Here is a 27,430-nt window from a genome sequence, read left to right as displayed (position 1 = left end):
GATTGTGGGAAAATTGTCCCCTGAGAAGAAAGAGTGCGCCCAAAACTCAGAGGGGACATTTGGCCGACCTTGGCTCTCTCCTTTGCGGCCGTCTCAGCCACCCGAGCCGAGCCGAGCCGAGCCGAGCCGAGCCGAGCGGAGGCTCCCTCCGTCGCCGCCTCCACACCTGAGGCTCTTGTTCTTTTATAGCAAATTGAACCTTTCACTCTGAGAGAAATAATTACTCTCCGGAGAGAAAGGGGACTGCCGCCGTTGAATGCTGATATGACACACAAGGTCACCTTGCCACTCGGCGCCGGCCGGCTCAGAGAAGACGAGAGGGAGGGAGGGAAGGAAGCCAGGATGCAGCAGGTCAGGGAGCAGAAGAGGTGAGAAGTCAGAGAAAAAGCAACAGCGAGAGTAGGAAAAGCAGCGGCTGCCTGCTGTATTGGACGTACAACAAAATAGGCAGGGTAGGACGCCACAGGAAAAAAGGAGCCATAGGAAAAGGCGCTCTCCCGAAACGGAGCAGCTGGCATCCAGTAAGCCGATGCTACGTTGGCACGTCCGTGGAGGGAGCTGGCTTCCGTCTAAAAGCTCCAAACCATTCATCGGCGCCTCCCGCTATCGAGCGCACCCGCCGCGAGGCAGCGGCGCTTTTGTTTACGGCCGACACTTGGACTCACGCTCGGCCCACCGCAATAACATCACTCACCGGGTTCGGGCCGAGCCGCTTGCAAACAGCGGTCCATTGACGCACTTGCAAAAGAAGCAATCAGGCCGTGGCTCTCGGTTGGCTCCCTAGGAAATAAAAGCATTACGTGAACGAAGCTATAGCCAGGCTGGCTGGCTCGGCGTCCACCGCAACGGGACGGGTGAAGACGTCATCACTTGAATGACGCTTGACTGTGCTGTGGCAGGCGTCAAAGGCGCGGCCCACGCCGCCACAGCCCCCAGCTAAGATGCGACCAACACCTTCATCTTCAGTGATGCTTTTAATGTTCTGCTCTGCGCCTCTGCGGTTTATACATAGCTGCGAGCAAAGGTTGCAAAGCGACTCTCGCCAGGCGGCGTCGAAAGGGCCGTGCGCAATCAGGAGCCCTTTACACACACACACACACACGTGTTCAAACTAAGCGTGGCATTCTTATGGTCGCCACGTTTGCCCACGGCAGCAAAACAGCAACGGCTGCGAGCTGGCGCTCAGTGGGTTTGCGGCGGCTCTCCCGTCACTCTGGTTAGGTCGGCATAGTAAAAAGCGCTCTTGGGGGCTTCGGTGGCGGGTTTAGCACTGCGCATGAAGAAAAATGACCACGGCTTGCGGCAGGTCCCCGCTCCAGCCGGCGCTACATGGCTAGATTCTGGAAAACGTCCATGGCCTCTAAGACAGAGGTTCACAATTGTCTTTGACCACCGTGAAATATCGCCACTCAAGACAAAGGAAGTCGTGGCGCTAAAGGGTGAGGCGCGTCGCTGCCACGCCTCCTTTCCCACGAGCCCCCGATGAAAGGGCAAAATGGGAAGGCGCCTGGACCATGCAGAGCACGGCGGGGCCGCTGTCCTCCACAAGCTACAAGCTCTGGCGCAGGCCGGCTTAGCTGGGGCAGGCCCGTGGAAAATGCTCCTCCAACCTATTACATCTCAATCCGGCGCGGTGATGAGGCAAGGGGGAGGAGGGAGAGATGCCTTTTTTTCTTCCCTCCCTCCCTCCCTCCCTCCCTCCCTCATGAAAGAAAAGGCAAGGTGACGCCTCCCATCCGTCTGTCGCTTAGCTGACGTTGAAAATGAGGCACATGGCTCCGGGCCTCGTGGCCTGCTTTTATGACAGCAGCGCGGAGGGCCGGCCTGTCTTTGGAGAGATAAGGTTGTACCCTTTTCATTTTGTATCCTCGGCCCGATATTCTAAGCGGCAGGCGAGCCGAGCGGCGGAACCGAGTTTGATGCATGGCTTTACAACAGGAGTCGGGCCCGTAACGCTCAAAGGCCGATCATTACTGACCTTAATAGCCTGCTCTGCATCTGGGCTTGATTGATCGCGCCTAGCAGGTTGTGAAACGCGCCATCTGGAAGAAGGCAAGGCGAGACGGCAAACGCAGCAGCCAGGAATGAGCCAGGCCGCCGGATAGGCAAAAAGCCAGATGACGATCTCACAGTGAAATTCATGGCCATATTGGGGGTGCTGTAGAAACTTAACGGCGAGCGGCACAAACAGCGTGTCCCTGACGTACAAATCAACACTTGGGCAGGCTACGCCGCAGCAGCGCTTGATCCGCCGAGCCCGGAAAACCCCGGCGCCTTGCGCTCGCTCCGAACGTGGCCATTTCAACGCGAGGTCAGCAGTCAATCGTTGTCGCCTACATGGGAGCAGTGGCGTACACCCGGGCCGGGCCGGGCCAGGCCGGGGCTCCGTTGCGTCCGTCCCATATTGCTTTGTTGACACGTTTTGGCCCATCCTCAGCGTGTGTGAGTATTTGACAAAGATTTGTGGCAGTGTTGCTGAAAGCTCCCACAGCTTTATTACAAACGCCAGCTCGGCAAGTGCAAATCAACTTGTCATCTCGCACGCCGTCGGGTTAGCGGCACGCGGCTCATTGTTTAAGTAGGTGCCGTCCATTGGTCGGGAGCCCGGCCGCTGACCGACCGGTGGGACAGGGGAGCGCCCGCCGGACACGCACGAGTCTTTGGCAGAGCCCCTCCCCCACCCACGCTGCCCGTTCTTTGACGAACGCTCCTTGCCGAGATGACCACAATAACGGCCCCGATTGCTCGCGCCTTTTTCTGCAGCTCTCAGAGCCCAGGCTGACCTAAAAAAGACAACCTTTCTTCATCCCATTCACCTCGCCTCGATGACAGGTCTGAACCTTGGCGGCCGGCGGGCATGCATTATCCTGCCATCGCCACTTCTATTTTTATGGTGCCGTCCATCACCATCACTTAGTCTCTTGCAGCCTCCTTTCATCTGCCCCATATTATCTGGCGGAGTGACGCTTCCTATGCAAATGGCAGCACAAGCGGCCCGGCCCGGCCCGGCTCGGGTGACGGTGAAAAACTAACACGGTGCGACTATTCCCAGACATGGGCTCCGAAACAGGCGCTGCCCCCTTCTGGCAACGTCTCTCCTTCCCTCCCTCCTTCCTGCCGAGGAGAAAAAGCCAGGGCAATGGCGGGAGCCGTCTCTCAGAGAGATGCAGAAGGATATTTTACATTCCTCGCTGGCTGCCAGGTAACAGTAGCCTGGGGCAGGGAAAAAGTTTCACCTACTTTTTATTTCCCCTGGCGAGGAGGATACAAAGCTCTTTAGCTCAGCTGAGTCCTACGTGCCAGGCATGTGTTGAGAAACCCCAAGCTACCCATCGTGTTATATGTTTTGTCACCGTGGGATAGGGAAGACGTCATTTCCATCTCTTTGTGTGTCTCGGCATGTGAAGATGTTGACAATAAAGCAGACTTTGACTTTTTTGAATAAAGTCTGTTGTGTCCAAGCAACGTGGGAGCTAAATGATAGCATTGAGAGTGCTTCCATCTCACAAGCAGCGAGGGTCTTCAAAGTCTTTCTTGAAACGGAAGCTAAAGGCTGCTTTCTTGCTTGCATTCTTCTGACCTGCATGGGATCGGCTGCTGATCGGATCTTGCTGTGGATTTGGCGGGCGGGTGGGCGGGCGGCCAGGCAGTGGACGGGCGGGCAAGCTGCCGATTCACACTCGCTCTTCTTCTCCAAGCGATTGTGTTTTCCGACCGGACTGGAATTCGGTACCGACAAGTAAGCGTTGATGGTTTTCGGCGAGAGCAGAAGACGAGCCACTCGCGCTCCGTGGAGCAAACGCGGGAAACGTTGACTGCGTAATGAGCTGAAGTCGGAGGCTAGTATCGTTAACGTACACACCGACCACATGCCATTGCCAAGCTTGCCCTTGTGCTGAGCAGGGCAGGGCAGGGCAGGGCAGGGCAGGGCAGGGCAGGGCAGGGCAGGGCAGGGCAGGGCAGGGCAGGGTTAGGGTTAGGGTTAGGGTTAGGGCAGGGCAGGGCAGGGCAGGGCAGGGCAGGGCAGGGCAGGGCAGGGCAGGGCAGGGCAGGGCAGGGCAGGGCAGGGCAGGGCAGGGCAGGGCAGGGCAGGGCAGGGCAGGGCAGGGCAGGGCAGGGCAGGGCAGGGCAGGGGGAAAGAAATATTGATGTGGGATGTCTTCAGATGATCATCTCATGCCTAAATCAATGCACAGATGGGTGATCTCTTCAGCCGTTGCCAAGGTCGAGCCGAACGGCGGGCTCATTAAGGAAGCAGGCTGGCCGTTCAGCAGCGTGTGCTCAGAGGGAGCTAGCAACCTTGAGCAAGCGGTGAGCGCTCAAGTCGGCTCCACGCCACAGGGGGACCCCAGCCTCATCAAAATCCCACCCAGTTGAAGTCGGGAGGGAGGAGAGGGCGAGCCCAGGATGGTCGCCCGGCCTCATCTTTTAGGGGACAAATTCAAGTCACACTGGAACAAGTCATAAAACGAGGAAATAATGTATTCAGTGACACTTTTTAGTGTTTGCCGCTATCGCTGAAATGTGCTGAGTGGGCAATGCAAAGGCGTGCAAGAGCGGGCACGGGCCGGCAGCACGCGCAGAGCTTTGCAGAGGCCCGCCGCCGGTGTGCTGACTGCGCGTCTGGGAGCCCCGAGGAGCACTTTCCACCTCAACGGGGCCTTCATTAGCAAATAAATGACTCTTAATTGGCCAAGCAAAATACACAAGGTGCTTGTTGCAGCCCCACTTGCTGTTGCGCGAGCACGCTGCAACTGTCACCGTAGCAAAATGGCGGGGCTTGCGTTGTACTGCCCACGCCGCAGCGCCTTTCACGCTTTTTCAATTAAAACAGACAAAGTGTCTCCAACTGAAGAAGGAGCTGCCGGAGGTCTCGGCCCGCCGACGCCGCTCAATTAGCCCGCCGGAGGAGAGCGAGCGCCACGTGCCTGCCGCCGCCGCCGGCGAGCGCATGCAAAAGACGGATGGCCGACCACTTTTGGCACATATAGGGGCTGCGAGAAATCCGGGCTCGCTGGGCAGCGCCGGGAATCAAAGACGCTTGGCCACTTCCTCCGGGGTAAGCAAAGCGACTCTCAGCCGTTGCCGCCGCCAGCCACGTCACCGCCAGTACGGGAGGCCTCATTACGGAGCTCGCAATTGCATTTCGTCGGCAGATACGTGTGCGCAGGTGCGGGCCAAAGGTGTCACTGGACCCCAATGGGGCGGTCCACGGAGACGCTGTCGCACCCTGCGACTTCACGTTGTCGACAGGTTGCCGTCTGTTTGGATTCCTGTGAGGATTGTTTCAACAAAGCCTCCAAACGCTGGAGCGGGCAGAACTGGAGCGGCCGGCCACCGGACGGAGGCAACGGCTCATCCCTACCTCCCTCCCTCCCTCCATCCATAACCTCCCTCCCTCCCTCCCTCCCTCCATCAGCGGGTCAGCACATTAGCGCCGCTTTTGGCCACTTTTCCAAAGCAATTTTGTCCACAGCTGCTTTGTGACTGCGCGAGCTTCTCCGAGTGCGTGTTTGCAGCGTGTCAGAGCCGCCAATTGATCCGAGCCAGGTCATTGGCTACTCGGCCAGCCGACAAGCAGCGCAACCAGAAAAAGTTTTCAAGGCAGCCCCCCCTCCATCCCCCTCCCCTCCATTCATTAGTTTGTGCCTTTCAAAAGTGCTGAATTGAGACACTTACCTGACTTGCCCCATTTTTGCTCAGCAGGAGCCAAGACGGTGATGAATGGTTCCGAGCACCTGTCACGAGCAGCCAGGGCCGGCCGGCCGGCTGAGGACACATCGCATCGAGGCAAACTCTTTGACAGCGAGCATCGCGATCGGCAAGCGCGGGTCGTCTCCAATGCCCGCGTCCCATTTGGCGAGGCGAGGTGACAGATGGCAAAAGACGACAAAGAATTCAACGGCGGTGACGCCATCTCACTCGCGCCGAGATTTAGCGTCTCGATAAGAAAGCCCGCGAGGCCGGACGAGGCCTCTGACAAAGCTTCTGACGAGGCCTCTGACGAAGCCTCTGACGAGGCCTCTGACGAAGCCTCTGACGAAGCCTCTGACGAAGCCTCTGACGAGGCCTCTGACGAGCCCCCTTCCTGTCTTGAAAACTTTCACTCTGAGACACAGAACATGACCATGGACAACAATCCTAAAATGTCCTTCAATTTGTGTCAAATATCAGATGTCGGACAGTACATATTGGCGCTGCAATTACGATGATAGTCAATCGGGATTTGAAAAAGTCTTTGTTTATTCCAAAAGAGCGCATTATGTATCCCAAACTGACTGTGCTTGCAAAAATGATTTGATTGGCTTACTGGTTGGGTCCTGAACATGCCAGAAAAAAGGGGGCTCTTTGAAAAGGTTGGATTTTGATTCCACACAAAGATGGATGTGAGAAGATTGACTGTTGGGAGCCAGCCTGAAAGGGACCTCGCGCGCGCCATTCATGGAAAAGAAAAAATACACGCCAGTAAGTAAAGGCTCAGTTTGTTGTTAAGTTAAAGTTAAGCCTTTCTCGTGCTTTTCAACCTTTTCTCATCCTATCCTATCCTATCCTAGTTTCGAACTGTTGCCATCAGGCAGACGCTACAGATCAATTAGGTCAAGGACTAGCAGATTGGCCAACTGTTTTTACCCTACAGCGGTAGTCACATTAAATGCCGCTAAAAGAAAACGATTATTTCTGTGTATGTTCTTCTGTGGGTTTTGAGCTTGTATTTTTTTAATCTTTTTATTCTATTTATTTTTTATTTTACGCACTGATCGGTTGGCACTTTTTCAATTTCGTTGTACATGTGTGACAATGACAATAAAGATCTATTCTATTCTATCCTTCCACTTGCGCCTTCAGAGGTGACTCATCAAGAAATGGTCCTGATCGTCTGCGCAGACGTTTCGGGCGAGCGACTTGCCTTTTGCACAAAACGTGCTCTGCAAATACGTTTGTATAGCCGAGTTCACCCGACAGAAAAAGAAACTCAAATTCAAACTCAAGTGGAGCGAGAGAGGTGAGCAAGAGAGGAGGTGAGCGAGAGAGGAGGTGAGCGGGAAAGCCACTTTGAGCTCCGTCCGGGCCTGGCGGCGCCGCAGATGTGGGGAAATTAATTGAGTGGAAAGGAAGGAAAAAAAAAAAAAATCTGCTGTTTAAGGTTGAAGCGGGTTACGGGAGGCGGTGTAACAATTGTTTTCTGTTTGCTCGAGGCTATATATCCTTCATTGCCACTTTCTTTTCGCCCTGCGCCGGCTCGACCCCTCCCTGGCTCCCCTCCCAGCTCGTAATCCAGCCACCTCACCGGCTTCGGCTGTTACGTTACCTTCCCTTTTATGCCTTTCGGTGTCAGCGAACCCGGAACCTGACTTTCGAGCAAGCGTTTATACCAGGGGTGGGTGTCAAACTCGTTTTTTTGGCGGGCCGCATTGTAGTCATAGCTTCTTTCAGAGAGTCATTATGACTGTCAACCCAAATCAATGTATGAGCACCTCATAATATATACAGTAAAAGCTACATCACAAACTGACAAATAACTCGTTTTCAAATCAGACGAGTAAATACTGGTCAAATATTTAAACAAAAAATATATTATTAAAAGTGAAGACATTTTGCAATTCTAGTAATGACAATTTGTCTTTGCGGGCCACATAAGATGATGTGGCGGGCCGTATCTGGCCCCCGGGCCTCGAGTTTGACACCTGCGGTTTATACACTCGAGAGCTCCCGTCGCTACAGACGTATTTGCGTGACACCTCAAGCCAATCAAGCGCATTCGGGGAGTCTCCTCGCAGCTCGGCCAATGACGCCGCCAGATCCACGTCTGCGCAAACGGCTCCGTTCGATGCGCAAATAGCCACGCCCATCCCACGTGGGAGCAACGTCCGATACACAAGCCGGGGCTACAACAAACGTCGACCCTCGGAACAACTCCCGATTGTAAATTGAATGGCGCGACAGTTGGAGGGAGGCGCAGCTCGCGGTGCACGGGCAGGCACCCGCTTTGACCGGCCGGCCGGCGTTGTCGACGCCAGGCGAGCACAACAAGCTTCTCGTGGGCTGCAAACAAAGCAGCAGCCCATCCTCTGGCAACACTTTGCGGCCGACCGACTACTCGGTATTTCTTTTCAAGTCGAAAATGCCAAGTAACGCATTTCTCGGCCGGCCCACGTCGTCATCCGAGTAGCCTTCCATAAAAAAAACGGAGCGGTTCCAAGCAAAGGTCGGACGCTCGTGACTGATGCCAGAAATGAAAAGATGAGCTGACTCAGCGCTTTCCTAGGTGCCCATGAAGCTGGCTGGAAACACTTTGGGGGGCTGGCAGACGCCAACGTAAATGTCACGGCGCACGGCGGCAAACATCCCGGATGGAGTAGCCGTGATGGACGGTCAGAGGTGTGAACGGCATCTGGGGTGAAGGGATGTTTGCGAGCAATCTTCTGACATTTGTCTTCATTATTTTCAATGAGGAGAGGCCATTGAGTCACCAGCACGCTCCATTAGCCTCAGTCATTGCGCACTCGCACAGCTGAAATCACACATTAGCCAACGTGAAATGACAAGTTACGGACAGACGGGTGCGAGCGAGCGAGCGAGCGAAGGACGCGGCGGCTTGGCTGCCGTCCATTTAGGTAACCCTAACCTAACCTTAGGACTGCGCTGACTGCAAAGCCTTTCTTTCTCTTGTCGCTACCCAGCCCGGCACACCTTAAGAAGAGAAGCTCCTTCCAATCAGTATAATTAGCTGCTGTTAATGAAATAAGTCAGAGGCACTGCCACCTTCACTTAAGAGAAAATCGATCAGTGAGTTTATTAAAGCGGGGGAATAATGGGGGTGTTTTCAATGGGGGTGTTTGGGGGCTTCGTTTTCCAAGCTCACGTGAGCAGCTAATCAGCAAAGTGACTCGTGTCGCCAAAAGAGACGTCTGAATTCAGGTGCGGGAGAGCATCTCAACATCGCTTTCAGGTGCGGGAGAGCATCTCAACATCGCTCCTCCGCTGACAGACTAAGGTGGCCCAAAGGCACGCTGGGTGCCGCTTGCTCATTTGTCCAGCCGTCTGGCCGCCTCAACCGGAGTGATGGGGGAGTCATGGGGGAGTGACGGGGGAGACGTCAGCAGGGCGGGCTGCTATCTTAAGCGCTAATCCCACAACATGCCCCGCGCTCCAATTTTAGGGAACAGGGAGCATTAGCACCCAGCTCAAGCTTCTGGGCAGCCCAGTGCAGGCTGGAGGAGAGGAAGGCCAAGCGGGCCAGGGCAGGGAGGTGGAGGACAAAATTGGGCTCCCGCATGACAAGGCTGACAAACAAAAGCGGGAGACCAAAGCCAGCACCAAGCCAACGGACTGTCAAGCCATCCATCCGTTCTTATCCTGTTCAGGGTCGCAGCTGACAAAGGCAAACTACACCCTCAAGTCAAGCGAGGGACTGTCAAGCGACGTGGTGCCAAAAGGCCGCCTAGTGAAACGCCAGCCAGCCAGCCAGCCAGCCAGCCAGCCAGCCAGCGCCTGACTGAGCTGTGTGCGATGCGTCATGTTTGTGTGGGTGTGAGCACACGCCAGTTCCAATCCTAAAGCCTTCATCACCTCCGCCGTACATCTCAAGCAGAAGCACAATGAAGCAGAAGCCCTAAACTTGAGCGCCACAGACAGCTAGGGGAGGCAAAGTTTGGCTCGGCGTGGAATTGCCCATAAATCAGGCCGGCTGCCTGCCTGCCTGCCTGCCTGCCTGCCTGGACGCTGCTTCACGCCGCCCGCTCGCCCGTATCCAGCAGAAATAAGCCCAAAATAGATGCAAGCGGGTGTTTTACGGCTCGCACGGGAGGCGACTGGGAGCGCGCGCCGCCAGCAAGATGAATGTGGGCTCTCTGGAGCAGCGGCAACATCCAGACTCTTAATAAGCTACAAACAATGCCACCCTTTCCCGGGGAAAAGTATCGTGGCGCTGGCGCTGGCGCTGCATTGTTTGCTGTGGAGGAGACGGCGGCTGTCGCCCTCACACACCGACCGGGACAGGGCCGGGGGGGCGCTCACCTCGACTCCTTGCACTTTCAGCTTCATGTGATCCTCCCGCGTGGTCTTGCCGTCTTTCCTCTTCTTCCAGCAGTAGCCGTCCTTCCTGTACTTGACTTTCTTCCTGTTGTACAAGATCATGGAGCCATTCTGCGGCCTGCGTCCGCGGAGACAAGACAGAGAGCAGACAAGACACATCTGAGGACCAAACACACCAAAAGTCCCAGAGGCCATGCACCCGTGACTCGACCGTTGTGAATCTGGGGATGGCTCTGCGCGCACGTGCGCGTGTCTAAGGGTGAGCAAAAGGTTCCAGACGGGGCTCATTCATTCAATCTAAATGGGTGGAAATGCCCAGCAAGTGGAGACGCTGCGCTGCGCTGCGCTGCATTCATTATTCATTGGCAGCCCGGAGGCTCATCAGCGACTTGATGAGAATCTGCCTTTCTGCTTGGCTTTCCAACAGAGGCATTTGGCGAACATTAACACAAAGTGTAACATCAAACATTTACAAGTCACTCGACAATGAGCCTTTCTTTGAGCCCGGGTACTGTGGCGAATCTGCCCATATGCCACACGCGCTCCCAAACCGACCGGGAGAGCGCACGCTGGCTGGCTGGCTGCGAATGAGACGGCGAGAAAGGGAGAGGCAGGCAGGCAGCCACGCAGGCAGCCACGCAGGCAGGCAAGCAGGCAGGCAGCCACGCAGGCAGCCACGCAGGCAGGCAGCCACGCAGGCAGGCAGCCACGCAGGCAGGAAGCCACGCAGGCAGGAAGCCAGGATCTCATGTTTGATTCCAAACCTATTACTCCTGCTGTTATAGACAAGCCGAAAGGTCAACAGAAATGAGTGCGTTTGACACCAAGCAGATGAAGATGAATGATCAAATGGACTTTGCCAAACACAAAATATTTGTTTCAAGGTGGAGCTGTCATTGAGAGCGTGGCGGGGCTGCCTCAACCACAGTGCGCCTCGTCCGTTTTGCCCGCCACTGTGGCAGAACTCCACCCCTCATCATCTTATTCTGCACTGATCTGAAGAGGGGAGACCCTTGGAACTGGACCGGTTTTGTTCAGAGTTCCAAATTGGCACCAAAGCATCGCTGACGTCTTTGATCATTTTTGGCGGACGCTTTTGTTATCCGCTCGCTCGCTCGCTGTCTGTCTGTCGACGTGGCATTTGCACACCTGAAACACACCTTTGGCACGGCAAGCGGCTTTTTGTAGCTTTTTTCCCCACTGTGAGCAACTAGTTTTAGTGATTTGTTACAGCAGCCCTGTTTTCTTGCCACCAAATGAGGCAAAACAAGTTTGGAAGAAAAACAAAGCCAAATAGAATCCAATAATTCCTTTTCCCCAGCTGGCATGTTGTGAAGAAGGCAAAACATTGGGCACTTTTCCTCCAGAAAGACGAGTGGGTTCTCCTCTCCGTTCGGACTCAGTTTCTGGATCAGCGGGCAAGGGCAGGTTCTCCTCTCCATTCAGCTCTCGGTTTTTGGATCAGCTGGACACCCGTCTGGAGTGACAGAGCACATCTTGGGCCAGCTATTGAAGCGTTTGTGATTTATTCCCAAATACTGCCTCGTCAACAAAATCAAAGCACAAAACTGACCCAATGAGGTCAACCCACCCCCCCAAAAAAGAGACATTTTGAAAGGACACCGTTAAAAGTGCTGCGCAAGCTGGACACTTTGGAAGAATCTATTCTTCCTTTCCCCTCCCGACTCGCTCGCAGGGAGGAAAATGGATGGCGTCGCAATTGAGCTGTAACTCTATCAGTGTGCCGGAGCCAATCCAAAAGTCGATCCCACCTTTCACCTGGGAGGCCCGTTTTGCCCGGCAGAGACAGACACAGTGGGGGCAGAGCAAATTGCGCTCCGAATGGATTCGTCATCAGCACCGGGTCGTGTCACGTCACGTCACATAGAGACGTGCCAAAGTGGAAGCCCAATTCATTGACGCTTCAGCTTCCGACCAAACCCCCGCAATTGCTTTCGTCCACATTTCGACAACTGATGAATATCCAGCATCAAAAAAAGACACGGTGAAAGTCATTTGATTCCAAAGAGGAAATACGAGCGAGCGGTGCTGTTGGAAATCTCAAGCAATGGATCAGCAGGGGAGTTGGAATTCAGAGATGCTTTTAACACATTTCCTTTCATTATTTGCACTTGCCTTTCTTTTATTGTTCACCCCAAACTTCGATCATCTTTGATGTTCTGGCTTGCCTCAGCTTCATGATGTGTGAAGCACTTTGGCTTGCCTGGGAAAAATGTGCAAAATAAATAAGCTGGCTTGAAGCCTACCTTGTTTTTAGGCTGACGCGGAGCGCCCACCGCTTAAGCTGCCGGGCCAGCGTCACGTTAGGAGTGACCTGGCCATATGGGGGCGGGCGGAAGGGCATGAACGAGAGGACGGGACGGGACGGGATAGGACAGGACAGGACAGGACGGGAACGAGCGCTGCAGGTGTCAAGGCACCCATTGTACTGCTGGTGTAGCGCTGGTGTAGCGCTGGTGTAGCGCTAGACAGGAACAGTAAAGAAAAAGTGGCGCGCCACACAACGGGACAGAAGGTTGCCATTAAACTGCGGCCACGCTCTTGCTTATGGGAGGCGGAGGACGGAGGAGGAGCGCGTGGTAAAGGCCCCGTCGGATTTATTCCCTTCGTTAGGGTGATGACAGCGCCCGCTTCTGCTTATGATGTCCTAGCGCCGGGCCGGCTGTAATTACACGGCGCTTCGTGTCACTTTCTTAGTTTAATGAGGCTATATTGGCTTGTAGAGTCAAAGCTATGATGTCGGGCAGAAATGGTCAATGTGACATCCGCTTTTCAAGTCATCTGAGGCAGGCAGAGGGTGGGCAGATCATCATTTCTTGGCCACCTCAAATGGAGCTATGGGTGGGGGGGCTGAAACCCGACGACGACTCGTTCCTCCGTGTCAGCGGCTGATGAGGCTGTGATGGCGACGAGGGCCTGGCTGCCTGGTTGCCTGGCTTCTTGGCTTCCTGCCTGCCTGCCTGCCTGCCTGCCTGCCTTAATGCCCGGGTGGCTGCCTGGCTGCCTTAATGCCCGGGTGGCTGCCTGGCCGCCTGCCTGCCTGAAGCCCGCCTGAAGCCCGCCTGAAGCCCGCCTGCCTTTGTGGAAATGAAACACCTGGCTTCAACCTTGGTTTGTGCACGTGCTATCGTTTACTGTACATAGGATGGGACGGGATGGGACAGGGGAAGCAGCGCCACGTGAAGGTGACCCTTGAGGGGGCCAGGAGGAGGGAGAGCCCACCTGCTCGTGACAGCCATCCACCTGTCTCCCAACAACACGCTCCCTCCCTCCCTCCCTCCCTCCCTCCCTCCCTCCCTCCCTCCCTCCCTCCCTCCCTCCCTCCCTCCCTCCCCCCTCCCTCCCTCCCTCCCTCCCTCCCTCCCTCCCTCCCGGAAGACCCCGTCCCATCTGCCCGACCCCTTTGGGAATCCTCCGCGTCGCCCAGCCTCGCCTCGCCTCGGGGGAGCCCGTGACCCCTGCTGTCGTCCACAGTCCAGCGATAAGTCACCTGGCCTGGCAAAGTCATGGGAGCAAAGACTTCCTCGGTCGTCACCAGCCCCACCCGCAGCCCTTTATTCAGGCCTGTCTGGCGGCAGTGAGAGCCGTCGCAGGCTGGCACATGCAAGCACCTGCGGCACCCGCAGCACCCGCGGCAGTGGGTGCTCGTGACGTGGCCTTCAAGCACATGAGTGACATGGCATGTGTGGGAAAGGCGCTCGCACGCTCCATCCTTGGAGCATTTCTTACGAAGTTGCTAGAGCAGTGCTCTCCCTCTCTCCCTCACTCCCTCCCTCCCTCCCTCCCTCCCAGGCCACAAACTGCAAAGACACCAAGAAGCGACTTACGTCGACAAACGGCATAAAGACCGGCAGTGGGACAAATAGCATGTGGAAGGCTAGACAAATAACAAGCGGACAGCGGACAATGAAAATCACTGCTGGGACCAATTTAAGGACGTGGGAGCCGCACGGTTCAAAGGATGCCGTTTTCCGTACATTCTCCACCTTTGGACGCAGAAAGAAAGAAAAAACAATCCTTCTTGATGGTGGATGCCACAAGGAGAAACCAATGAACTGCTCTGCTGATCCTTTAAGTGCGAGAGGGTTAGGGCCGTTGTCGTCTATCCTTATTGAAGCTTGAATATTGCACGTGTGGTCTCACATTGCACGTCTGTCTCACAGTCGAATGCTCGGCTTTGGACCTCAGCTTTGGAGTTCTCGCCCGCCGCGCGCGGTGGAGCACGTTGGGCCCGCCCACCACGTTGGGCCCACCACACATCGATTTGCAACAGTCAGTGACAATGAACTGGACCCAAAAAGTGCCTTGGATCTGATGGTTCAAGCACAAAGAATGCAGAGCGCGGAAGGGAGGGGCGAGCAAAGGCTGCGTGTGTCAGCGGCCATTTTCCAATGGCAAAAGCTCATTTGGGACACAAGCGCCATGAATTACAAATGAAAGTTAGACTCAAATCACGTGCAATGTTCATCAGCGGATTACTTTGGTGCACATAAGAAATACAAAATGGCAGCTGAGAGGAGAACAAAGGCAAGCAGAGCACATTCCTTCATCCTTGCAGGCACTGCAGGGCACATTAGAGGGTCTGCTTGTGCTTGCGGCAACATGCAAATTGTTACGCCAGGAAGGAGAGAACTGCAGAGAGAGAGAGAGAGAGAGAGAGTCACGGCACGGCACGGCACGGCACGTCCCGGCGAGGTCGACTTCGAAACGCCCAAACGCAATCGGCCTATCATCGATTCCGAGCGACGCCGAGGTGTTGTCGGTGAGTCACAAGAGAAGGGACTTGAGGTCATCAAAGCCGCTTTTAACAAAGTCCCAGAGGAGGTTTTGAAAAGGTGACGGATGGATGAATGGATAGACGCTTTCAAGGGAAAGTCATGTGTGAGGCGGGCGAGAGCAGGCTGGTGACGGTAGAGGAGGAGAGGGAGAGAGGGAAAGCGGGAGAGCAGGAGGGAGGCTTGCTCTCATTACTCTCTTTATTCTCCCCACAGGCTCAGGTGGAAAAAAAAACCATCGCTCTGTCTCTCGCTCTCTCTCGCCTTACACACCACTAATCATTTGCTGCTTTTAATCACCAGGATATTCTTCCTCTACTCGCCCTACTCTCTCTCTTCTGGCTTGCCTGCGCGCCCTGGCCTTTGCCAAGGTCCCGCTAATTTTATTCTAATTGGCTAACCCATCTGCCTTGCTGGCCTCATCCGTCCGTCCGTCCGTTCAGTCTCCTCTTCCGTTCCACGCCCTTGCTGCTTCTCCTGTGTCTCCCTCCTTCCGTCAGGTTGTTTTCTCATCTGCTCGCCACTCTCCCATGTCTTCCACGCCGGTCACTGACATGGCAGCGGCGCTGGCTTCGGCCCAATCCCCGAGCCCTCTCTTTCTTGCTGGCCTTGCGTCGGGGCAAACGGCTTGGATACCGCGGCCTGACCGAGCGGCCAAAGGGAAAAGGCAACCGTGCCACGCTCCCGACTGAGAGGGGAAAACAAAAAGAGTGCGCTCGCTCCCTGCATGTGGATGTGCTGACCGCTGGCTGGCAGAAAACGCACGTAAGGGATGCTTGCTTGCCGTCCGTCCCTCCGTCCGTCCGTCCCTCCGTCCGTCCGTCCGTCCGTCCGTCCGTCCGTCTTCTTTGTTGTCAAGCTGACACCGTTTGAAATCAAACTACTATGTATCTTGTAATTGCAGTCATTGTCAGGCAAAAAGTGCGCCATTGGCTGATTGGTGGCGCAAAGAAAGCAAATCTCATCGTCGTAACTACTAAGTGTGGCCGGCTGCCCGCCCGACCGCCCGCCTGGCTGCCCGCCCGCCCGCCCGGCCGGCCGCCTGTCGCCGCCGGCGCTCGCTCGTACAAATCCTGGACTTTTCTTTTCTTTTCTCCTCCGGACCAACAGCCCCAATAAATTCTCATTACACCTGTGCGCGGAGCTTCAAATAGAGCCACAGAAGCAGAAACTAATTACTTTCTAATTTATTGACTAATGGCCACAGCCCTGGGAGACGGCAGCAATTGTTCAACAGTCCTGCCGCTCCCACTGCACTCGGGTCCACTTTAGACTCATAAGCAAAATCATTTATCATTACAAGCACGTTCAATTGAATCGCACTGAGCAGAACGCCGCTCGTTTATATACTTTGCGTTTTAGCCACAAATTGGGGCCTTTGTCTGGAAAACGAGAGGGTGTGGGGGGGGTTCTTGTGGAGTCAAGTCCAGGGTGGCAGCCTGACTCTGTACGTGAAAGGAAGCATTGTTTCCCATTTGTTTGAGCTTCAAGAAGAAAGGTAATCAAAAACTCCCGCTGTCGTCACATCCACGAGCCAGCCGCCCCGCTGAAGCTCGCTTGGCGCCGACCAGAAGGAAAGTATGAGAACGCATACGGTAGGTATCCTCTCGTTGCGCCATGATGGGAAAAGCGCCCGCGTCGCCGCCGAGACGTAAACGCTCAGCCGACTGCACGATGACAACAGTAGCCGCGCGCTGGCATTTTCTGCCACCGCGCCTGGCAATCGTCGAGCAAATTCATGACGGAAGCGGGGATCAGCGGAGAACGGCGGGGATCAGCGGGGATCAGCGGGGATCACCGGCGACCACGTCGCCCTACGCACCAAAGCCATCGCTGCTCTCCGGGCTGATGTTTGAGCGATTGAACGTCATCACAATGACAGCAAACTAAGTCATCGCACCCAAAGAGAACTCCAAGGTCATCTGGCGGAGGTCCAACTCATGGATTGCTCATCTGCAGAGTGCACGAGCCTAAGATGTTGATTGGCTTTCCATTCATTTTGCTTACGTATTTCTTTTGCTGCCTTTCACGTAGATTTCAAAAAGAGCCGAGTCATCGTAACGACGTACGCATGAGATGGGGCAAAATAAATGAAGATTTCAACAATGAATGAACGAGAGCCCAGAAGGGCTTCCCAGCGCTTGCGTGCGTGAACGTCGTCCCATCCTGCCATTTGCCTCCACTCTTTTGATCGTATGGCAGCATTGCTATTTGTCACTCTTGTGGATGCGCACTTGTTGCTAGATGCATGGATGGTGTGTGTGTTGGGGGGGGGGGGGGGGCGCTGACTCATTGCGTGCAATAGAGACACGGGCATTTGATGCAAGCCGGCCGGGGTTGCCATAGCAACACGAGCAGTAAATAACAAATTGGACAAAGAATGCCAGACAACACACATGCACACGCAGGCACAAGATGAAAAGACAGAATTGGTCAAGGGCTCCTTAGAAGGGAGAAAAAAAGCAAAGAAGCTGTCTATGCGTATACGCAAGCCAACCACGGCCTCACTCTCCAGTGTGAAACACGGTCGACCGCACTTCAGAAAAGGTACTGTTGGATTGAGAGCATCCAGGGGAGGGAGAGAAGGAAGGACACCCCACTACACCCAAAGTCAAGCACAATGGCCATTAAATCAAAAGCAATCTCTCTGCTCCTGGCACACCATGCATGCATCGGACAGCAAATGCACGTGCGCGCACACTCACACACACACACACACACACACACCGGAGGCACAATGCTGCCGTTCACTCTCAAAAGATGCCAGGAACGGATGACGTTCACACCCCAAATCCTGGCCAAGCGCTGGGAGTACAACAACTCGGAACGGGAGCTTTTGAGAGAAATCCATTTCAGGGCGAGTGCCAAGGACGTCCGCAAGGGCACGGCGCTCTTGGTCTCTTGCTACCAGTTTCAAAACGTGCATACGGGAGAACAAGCAGCACTTGCAAATATTCAAGTGCGGCTGACATGTGGGATTTTACTTCCTCTAAGAGCGGGGCGTGATGGCTCCCTGCGCCTCTGGACCCTCAAAATGGCCCAAATCTTTGCTTTTAAGTGCTTTCCAGTGTGAAAGGCAGCAAGCCTTGCGGAGGGAGGGGGGGTGGCGGGGGAATTGCCGTCTGCTCAGCCATTAAGGCAGTCACGCCACCGCAAAGTCGCCCGCTTCGTTTGGCAAATCCAACACGTGGCGGAGTTGCTGGCGCTTTGGAAACGCAGCCAAGAAGCCAACAAGCATGCATTTCCCCAGGAAAAGCAAGCTTCCTGCCTCCAGACACTTTCTGCTTGCCAGGGGACCCCCAAGCATCTTCTCTGACCTCTCCATCTTCTCCTGTGTCATTGCTTGTTTGCCCCACGCGCCTCGGGGACGGAGGGAGGGAGGGAGGGAGGGAGGGAGGGAGGGAGGGAGGGAGGGAGGGAGGGAGGGAGGGAGGGAGGGAGGGAGGGAGGGAGGGAGGGAGGGAGGGCAGGAGGTCGCCGGGCCCAAAGCCTGGGAGCATCCGAGCCTCGGGCTCCAGCTCCGAGAGGAACGGCCAGCCGCTCCGGGAGGGCTAACTGAAACCGAGGGGGAAATCTGACCCGGCCCCGCGGTCGCCGATCCAACTTGACAGCGTCGGCGTGCGCCTCACGCGGCGGGCGGCCTTAGCGTGCGAGGAGAAAAGCCAAGTCTGAACACGGCTGTGCCTTTTCACTTTGATTTGCCTCGCTCGGAAGTGCAAAGAAGAAGCTGTCGGCGGGAGCGCGCGTCCATGGCAGAAATGAAATGTCATGCTTTGAATTGCAAACAATGAGAGAGTGGCAATCCCTCTCAATGAAACGGATGGCTGCATTTCAAGGACGTTATCACTATTCATGATCCCATCTGGAAGGAGTCCAACTTGCGCACATCCAAAGAGAAAAGCTTTGAATTATGAATCGCTCGCCTTTTCTCTGAATTGGTCAATGAATAGATTGCGCCCAACTTCCTTCTCCAGCAGTTGAAGTGGTCAAGGTGCTAACGTGCAACGTGCTCGCTCGCTCGCTCGCTCGCTCTCCAACACTAATGTGCACTCGCTCAAGGCCAACTTGGAGGGAATGAAGAGCGAGGATCAACCAGAGGCCCCACAATGAAGCACCGAGTCGATTGTTTCTTTCCGTCAGGGCCCAGCGAGAATGACACCGTTGCCTCCTGCGGCTCAATCGGTGCAAAGGTCGCGGCGGCGGCGGCGGACGGCTGTTTAAGCCGCAAAACCAGCCACGCTTCCGGGCCGGGGCGCCGCGCTGGTGCAAAGGGTCAGCGCCGCCATTTGTCGTTGGCGCGTGACTGGCCGCCCGATTTGGGGTGGGCAGGTGCGGCGTCTTTGCCGACGGCCGTCCGCAACCTTCAGAGAGATTTCAGCTTTGTCGCTTGAAATTCCGCAGAGAGGGATTGGGTCTTGCGGTTAGCAGCAGTGGGCAAAGGGGGAACCAGTCGGGGACAGGACAGGACAGGACGGAGGAGTAAGTGTCCGAGGACACAAAGAACTCTGCTTGCGCTGGCCCGGGACATGTTTTCTGTCATTATCGCGTCTCAGATAAGAAGGGGACATTGTCAAGCTTGTCGTCCCGCTTTTGTCTCTTTGGATGTCCATTGAATGTTGTGTCGCCGTCAAGCAAGGTGACAATCTGTGACGGCTTGATTTCTATCCAGGAGGCAGAGGATTTCCTTTTCAGCATACCACCCAGAGTCTGCCAGCGGGCCTTCTCGGCCACAAGCGGCGATGCTTCTCTCTTGCCCCCAAGTCAGCAATGTCGGATGCTGCTTCCGTAAACCACCACGGGCAACGGTGCGGTCAGGAGGAGGAGGCGAGGCCGTCGGCGGCTTCACACAATCGTTCCAAAGGCAGCGTGGAGTAGAGCCGTGAAAGTGAGATTGGGCGAGCAGACGTTTGGCTGACGGACGGACGGACGGACTGCTGCCTTTTGTTTTTTTTGGAAGTCACCCGATGGAACGTGTTTACAAAGGCGTCGTCGTGCTCCGTCGGGCTTGCGCAAAGAGCGCTTGCTGGCTCTCAGCTTTGCCGGAGTGCCTCCAGGGTGGCAGCCAGCAGAGCTGCTGTATGTTTTAATAAAAGCCTTGTCTTTGCAAGCTGTCCGGAGGGACCCGCTGTTCATTTTGGAGTGGCGCCGTTGCCGTTCTTGTCAGGGGAGAAAAGGCCATTGCGCTGGGACGCGGGGGCGGCCAGGTTCAGCGTCACGCCGCCGCCACCCCTGGCCACGGGGCCCCATTGTTTCATCCTTTCACTATACAATGAGTGCACGGCCATGCCTTTGGAACTTGCAAATGAGCCACAGCGCCTAAGTGGGAGGTGAAAAATCCGATGACAACGTGGCTCGATTGGTCCGACCTATTCAGATGCAACACAACGGACGTGGTTGGCTTCGGCTTCCCATCTGCCACATCAGACTCTATCCAGTTGCGAATGGCCGGGATAACAAGCGAGCTTTTCACAAGACTCGCGTGTCCATTAGCTCTTGGGCCAGAGCACTGCGTGACACCCTCTGCTCGCTACTTTCTACAACTGACAGCACGCGCACACCTGCCCCCGAGGAGACCTTTGTCTCTTTAACGGCAGACGCTGGCTCTTGCTCTCTCAGGCTGGCTCCATTTGCATTCTTCCAGCTGGTTTGCGTGCTCTCGCTCGGCCGGCCAAAGCGCGCAACGCACCATGAGCGCGTTGCCACCGGCGGCCGGCGGAACGGCCTTGGCAAAAGCCACAATGCCCAGCGAGCCCTGCCTTTTGTGCAAATGCAAGGTCGCTAGCAAGGCTGCGCGCGTTTCGAACCGCCTTCTGCCCCAATTGGAGGGAAGGTGTACTACGAGAGCAAATCACGCTGTGAATCACGCTGGCGGTGGTCATCCTGCCGTTGGCCGCCAATGTGTGCCAGCGATTGCAAAGGCGACAGACAGGTGCCCCGCCTTTGACCTTCGGCCGACGACCTTGAGCGGCAAACACTAGACACTTTTCAGCGCCTCTCTCGCTCACCCTTATTGAGATCCACATCAAGCGCAACCCCGTAGGGATGGCTCCCACACGCCACGGGATGTGTGTTTTTGGCGGATGTACGCGCTAGTGGGGGCGGGGGGGCCTTCCTGCCGTTCCGTTTTCTGTTCATGCAGCATCTGCTCTGAGACATGAGGCGAGGGCAGCAACAGAAAGCAACAGAGAGCAACAGAGAGCAACAGAGAGCAACAGAGAGCAACAGAGAGCAACGCACGGCAGTGACGGACGGAGACGCCGCCAGCGCCGCCGCCAGCGCCGCCGCCAGCGCCGCTGCCAGCCCCGCCGCCAGCCCCGCCGCCAGCGCCGCCGCCACCAGCACCCTCTCGTGTTGCTGCAGTATTTCCACATACGTCCTTGGGCGCTGTGTTGGCATGTTTTGGGTGAGGTCCACCAAAGCATAGCACCGAGAACGCGTCACTTTGCTTTCCTCCGCTCATCTGGATGAAAGGCGTCGGCCGGTAAAATCGATGGCAATCCGGGACGGCCTCCGACCCATTTGGAAAAACCAAAGCCACGAGCGTAAGCCCTCCCATGTAGCGGTGTAAATGGCGGCTTTTGTCACGATACGATATCACATTGATACAAAGAACTACGATACGATATTTGCCGATATCTTAAAGCCTGCTGCGATTCATTCACGATATATCGCGATAGTGCTCTACGATCGATATTTTTTTTTTTTTTAGTAAAAAATATAGAACAATATCCTGATTTATAACAATTCATACGCTTAAATCAACAAGGTACTGCAAACTCTTTATTTAGGAAATGACAAGAGTATTGTAGTATACAAAGTGCATATTTTAACACTGAACTTTGATGTGGTGTTTTTTCTTTAAATGTGCGGCGAGATTTGTGCTCCCTGAATATTTGATCACCGCATGGCAGGATTTACAAACTGCACGTGTCTTGCCCGTTGAGCCATCTTTTCTTTGGAATCCAAAGTGCTTCCAAACGAATGACTCGAAGCCTAAAGGGGAGCAAATTTCCTCGTCTTTTTGGACACTAGCCATAGCTCCAGCCCAGGAGCCGCGTACTAGTTGTCCACTCCCCTTTCACGTGCAGCAACGCCGCGGAAAGAGGAAGCAAGCAACAATGAACTGGATTTCAAAATAAAGTCGCGTCTAATGTCCGAGGTCAAACACGGCGATATAAATCGATGTTTACGTTTAGCATCGATGCCAATAAATCGTAGAGCATTATATGGATTAATCGATGTGTATCGGTGAATCGTTACACCCCTACTCCCATGTGTCGGGAAATATCAATTGTTGAATTTCCAGAACTAGTCGAGTTTTTCGCCCTCAGGCTTGGGCGGCGTGGCGTGTTTTGCCAGCCTCAGGCCGCGAAGGGTTCAAAGCAGGAGTAAGTCGCAAGCAAAATGACAATTGTCAAGAGTTAGACTGCTAGCGCTTTTGTGCAGGACGCTTCCTCGTGGCTACGTTACACACGCGCGCACACGCAGCCATCCGCCTGCCCGAAGATGGCGCTTTTTCATTCTTTTCGTTTCAGCGCGTAAAGGAGGGCAAAGATGAGAGGACAACGAGTTTGGCCGTACGGCCTCATAGTCTTACCTTGTTTTGGGCGACGTGGTGAGCCATTCTTCGTGCTTTTCAAACGTTATCAAGTAGGCCGCGATCTCCTGCGAACAAGAGCGGAGAGGAGGGTTGTGAGGCTGGCACGAGGAGGGCTGTGAGGCTGGCACGAGGAGGGCTGTGAGGCTGGCACGCAAGGCCTTCTCTGCTGTTTGTCACACGTTCAAAGCGCTTTGTTGGCATTCCCCGGGGGGAGATTCCCCGGGGGGAGATTCCCCGGGGGGAGATTCCCCGGGGGGAGATTCCCCGGGGGGAGATTCCCCGGGGGGAGATTCCCCGGGGGGAGCACCGGCGGTTCAGGTCACAACGACTCGGGGGACCGTCTTTGTTCCCAAAGCTTTGCGCAGGCACACAAAGGTGCTCAGCCAAAGATGGACGCGTGTGTCTTAGCCAGTTCTCGTACGGCGGGTCCAACCTCAGAATCGAAAGGATGCGACAGTCGTGTGCAGTGTGCGAGGCCTGCGTAGCCTTGGGAGTCGCACAATGCCACGCCAGAGACCGCAGGTGTCAAACCCGGCCGGGGGCCAGGTCCCGTGCGCCGCGTCATTTACGTCGCCCGCAAATAGTCTTTGCTCTTTAGAAGGTTGAGACACGTTTGTTTCCAGTCCCTCTTTTCAAAGACAGTGAAATAGCATTGAACATTTGAGCATTTTCAAACAGATTTCCAAACTACGTATTTACGTACGGCTTGGTAATCAAACCCAGATTGTGACAAAAAGGAGCTACGGTGGATGAAGTGTGCCACCGGCATGAACAGGGCAACACTTTGATGCGTGTCACTCAGATGCTGGAGCGCAGCCGACCATTTTCTCCCCAACCAAACTAACGGGCACGTATAAAAGCACATTACACGCCGGCTGACAAGCCAATGATTGCCGGCGACAGGCAGCTACGACATCCGTCACCGCCAAGAGCACTTGACACAAGGACGGACCCGCCGCCGTCCGTAAGAATTGCCGATGTGCCACAAGATGAATAGTTTGCCTTGTTTGTCAGCAAAGGCTCGGCCTGTAAATGGGACAATGCAGCCAGGCTCCTCTGTCACTCTTGACCAAGCCGCGGCCCACGAGTGAGACGCGAGCGAGCGAGCGACCAGAACAAGCGTCCCTTTGTTTCTCCCGCCGCTCACGGATGCAGCACGTCGTCGCCGCCGGCCCACGTCAGGCTGCACGCAAACGGCCGGGCTCTCCGCTACTTGCTTGCTCCCCAAACGGGGCAGGGCCTCTCCGTCTCCGCTCGGGCTGAGCAAAGCGTAACCATAACCGCAGTGACACGCCGAGCGAGCAAACGTGTTTGTTGTTGGGACGGCAATTAGGAAAAAGGCTCACGCTGGCGTTGTTTTTATGCGGGCATTTGTAACACAACTGTGATTAGATGAATGCAAGCTATTCAGCAGGGACATTTGGACCGACCGCAGAGCCTGTTAGCACTCAGCCCTGCTCCATCACTCCTCTCTTAAAAATCCATATCCGCATTCCTGGCTGGAGCGTGGGCTCCTATCAAAGATACAGAGGCTTAACAATCGGAACAGATGCCGGGGATAACGCCTAGCCCCCGACCGACCCAGCGTAACGGTGGAATCATCTTTGGGCCGGGAAACAAACAAGAACACACGCGCAGCCATTAAACAGCTGCAACGTTTGCATGGGCGGCATAAGGAGAGGAGAGGAGAGGCGAGCGTGCGTGCGTGCGTGCGTTCGGGTTGAGAAAACACGCTTGCCCTGGGCGCAGCGGCGCCGGCACGCTTCTCCACACTGACGCCGCCTCATCAAAGTTGAGCCGGCGCCCGTCAACGGCCTTTGGACCATCGGCCCAATGAAACGACTATGGGAAAGACGAGACCAGTAAAATGGAGTGAGAAAAGAGGAGACTGCCCGCGGCCTGCCTTGCGGTGGAGTCTGGGGAATGCCGAGTCGAAGCGTTGACCTTGAAAGCGGCGGGGAATGCCGAGTCAAAGCGTTGACCTTGAAAGCGGCAAGAGAGGAGAGGAGAGAGGAGAGAGGAGAGAGGAGAGAGGAGAGAGGAGAGAGGAGAGGAGAGGAAAGCTCCCCGGTGAGCCAGCCAGCCAGCTTTTACTGCGACATGCCATGCGATACTTCCTGCAAGGGAGCCCAGGGCCACCAACAAAGTCACTAGTGGGCGGATCCTGAAGCACCAACCTGCCACCGCCACCAACAAAGCCACTAGTGGGCGGATGCTGAAGCGCCAACGTGCCGCCGCCGCCGCCACCACCGGATTACAAGTGCAAACGAAACCAGAGCCAGAGCCGAGCCGAGCCGAGCCGAGCAGAGCAGAGCAGAGCAGAGCGGCAAAAAGACAGGAAAGAGCGATGGAGGAGGGCAGAGAGAGACAGAGGCAGAGAGACAAGGGAAGCAAAAAGCCATGGCTCCTTTTGGGGCACCGCTCTCTCTGACAGTGATGAATGCATTTCATGTCGGAGAAGCATGAAGGCGGCCATTGAAAAGTCTGCGTGGGTTCAATGCGAGCTGAGTCAGTTGGCGCTTCTCTTTGAATCAACGCACATGTTATATTATTCTTCAAGAAAGGTGCCTCACTCTGGCCGTTAGAATTGTTGGAGCACATCTCCTCGTCGGACGCAGTGCGGGCACAACGTTCAGAGCAAGAATGCGGAGAGACCCGAGCAAAGCCAGTCAGAAGAGGAGATGCAAATCCAAAAGAACGGGCTGCGCTTTGGCTCCGACCGACCGACCGAGTTCCTCGGCAGGCTTGAGAAGAGGCCCGAAACACCGCCGTCCGTCCTCGATGAACGCTGCCCTGTTCTTAGCATCCAAAGGGACATTCTCTAAGCTCTGTTAACTCTTCTGCCCGGCCTCTGGAATTCCATCATGTCTCACATTTGACGGCCGTCCTTTGGTGAACTCTGGCTAGCTTTTCTTGCTCCGCCAGAAGACCTTCACTCACGCGCAGGGAGACCAAAGACGGCGAGGTGAACGTTTGTCCGGGGCGGCAAGGGCGAGGGGGGGGGGACACCTCCTTTGTGTGCGGCGTGGCGCTCCTCCGTTTATCTGGCTTCTCACTCTTAATTAAAGACGGCGCACGGCTTTTAATTGTCAAGCCGCTTCAATGTTATTCCCCGTTGAATGGGCCGGCCGGAACAAAGGTGTCTCGTCTCGGCCGCCGTGTCGGACTCGAACAAAGGGCCAGAGGCACCACTTGACAGGGAGCCGGTGAATTTGCCATTATCGCAAGAGAGAAAAGGCGCCTTCCGTGCCAATTTGAGCTTTCCTTTTCCCTGTTGACCTTTGAGTAGAAACCAGACCCCCAATCAAACGGAGCCGCTTCCCCTTTGCAAGCTGCCATTCTGCCACTATCGGCGGGCACGTTCCTCAACCTGGTCATGATCCAAAGAGACGAGCTTGCGTTTACGGGGAAATGCTTTTGGCAGATTGAGCAAACAAATCCATCAATAAATAAACAAGTAAGGTGTCGACGATGAACGAAACCACGGCGTCTCGTTCGGAGCCGACGTGAGCCCCCAAATCACAATGTCAACAGAAAGAACGGAACTCCTATTTGCAATCCTCCCAGACTGTACACTGAGACTCAAATGTCATTTGTTGGGGTTGGTCCGGCTGGAGTTGCCGTAGGGTGGGGAGTCCATCTGAGTAGCCGCTCTACCGACACCAAGCGTAGTAGTTTTGTGTACGTTTGCTTTTCTCCCCAGCCGGGATTGGCGCTAAGCCTTCCATCCAATCCATCTCACCTCTCGGCTTATTAAACACGGTTAACATTCATCCCGAGGTCTTGCGCCGGCCGGGGGAACGCGCTGCACTGCGCATTGAGAAAACAACTGACGGCGCAGGCGCCCGGCTTGTGTGTGGATTCAGACATGCTGGGATATCTTCCATTTGACCCCATTCGTCAATTAATTATCACCATTGGTGGGACCGACGCTGAAATCAGCCCGCCGTGGCATCTCGCTCGCTACTTTGTTGATCGGATGTGTGTGTGTGTGTGTGTGTGTGTGTGTGCGTGTGTGTGTGTGTGTGTGTGTGTGTGTGTGTGTGTGTGTGTGCGTGCGTGCGTGCGTGCGTTTGACGGACAGCCGGCCATTAGCACGGAGACGGCTACATTTGATCGTGCGAGGCCGCGGTCTGACCGAGAAAGGCTGACAGAAAGAGAAACTGACAGGCATGCGGCCAGCCAGTGAGTCTTGGCATGTGCCTATCTCACACACAAACACGCACACGCGCGCACACACACAATTTGGAGGCTGTTGGGTCCTTCTTTCCAATACATCAAAATGACATGGTGAGCACGCGTTGTGTCACAAGAGGGAATGCTGCCTGTCTGCCTGCCCGCCTGCCTGAGTGTAGTGGGCCAGACCAGACCAGACCAGGTGCGGAGGCAGAACTGAGAGCCAAAGGAAGGAGTCTGTGCCATCCAACTGAGCTTCCCAAACAGCCCCTTCCATCCTGCTGCGAGGCGAGGCGAGGCGAGGCGAGGCGAGGCCAACCCTAACCCTAACCCTAACCCTAACCCTAACCCTAACCCTAACCCTAACCCTGGCCTGGCCTCACAGCAAGACAGGACGCAAGTCTCCTCCTGTCTGTGGCATCTTCTTCTGTGTGGAAATTACAGCTGTCTCCTCTGCTCTCTCATCTAACATTCATCTTTTAATTTGGCTGTTTGAGGCGGGCCCTCCTTTGGTGACAAGTATGCCTCCGCTAAACAGGTAGCACCTTATCCACCACACTAAATCTAGCACACGAGAGGCGGAGAGCATGCGCTAATTGACCATTAGAGGAGTTATCGATATGGCCACCCTTCCCTTTCTCGTTATCCCTTCCATTCAAATGTAATTTTATCGCATCGTTTCAGAGGCTTTCTCGTCTCGTCTCGAGCGCATCCGGCTCGAGCCGGTTGGCGTAACAAGCAATTTGTCCATCCCGTGACAAAGAGTCTCCGCCTTCAAAGGCTTTTGCAATTAGCACTTTGCAAAAGTTCCCAAATTGCGCTT

The 27,430-nt window shown here is 55.3% G+C and overlaps 1 protein-coding gene across 2 annotated transcripts in view; it reads right to left on the bottom strand.

Annotated features, from left to right (window-relative positions):
* camta1a (calmodulin binding transcription activator 1a) overlaps positions 1–27,430 on the bottom strand; it is an 81,722-nt gene that overhangs the window by 32,020 nt on the left and 22,272 nt on the right. For both annotated transcript variants that reach the window (XM_061266229.1, XM_061266235.1), the window contains 2 exons: positions 22,429–22,496; positions 10,018–10,153 (listed from right to left, as the gene is read on the bottom strand). In XM_061266229.1, the coding sequence (XP_061122213.1) occupies positions 10,018–10,153; positions 22,429–22,496 (204 nt within the window). The remainder of the gene's footprint in view (positions 1–10,017; positions 10,154–22,428; positions 22,497–27,430) is intronic.

The sequence above is a fragment of the Syngnathus typhle genome, linkage group LG2, assembly GCF_033458585.1.
Source record: "Syngnathus typhle isolate RoL2023-S1 ecotype Sweden linkage group LG2, RoL_Styp_1.0, whole genome shotgun sequence".
NCBI classification, from domain to species: Eukaryota; Metazoa; Chordata; class Actinopteri; order Syngnathiformes; family Syngnathidae; genus Syngnathus; species Syngnathus typhle.
The sequence above is the reverse complement of the archived record's forward strand: the minus strand, read 5'-3'. Positions and strand labels throughout refer to the sequence as shown.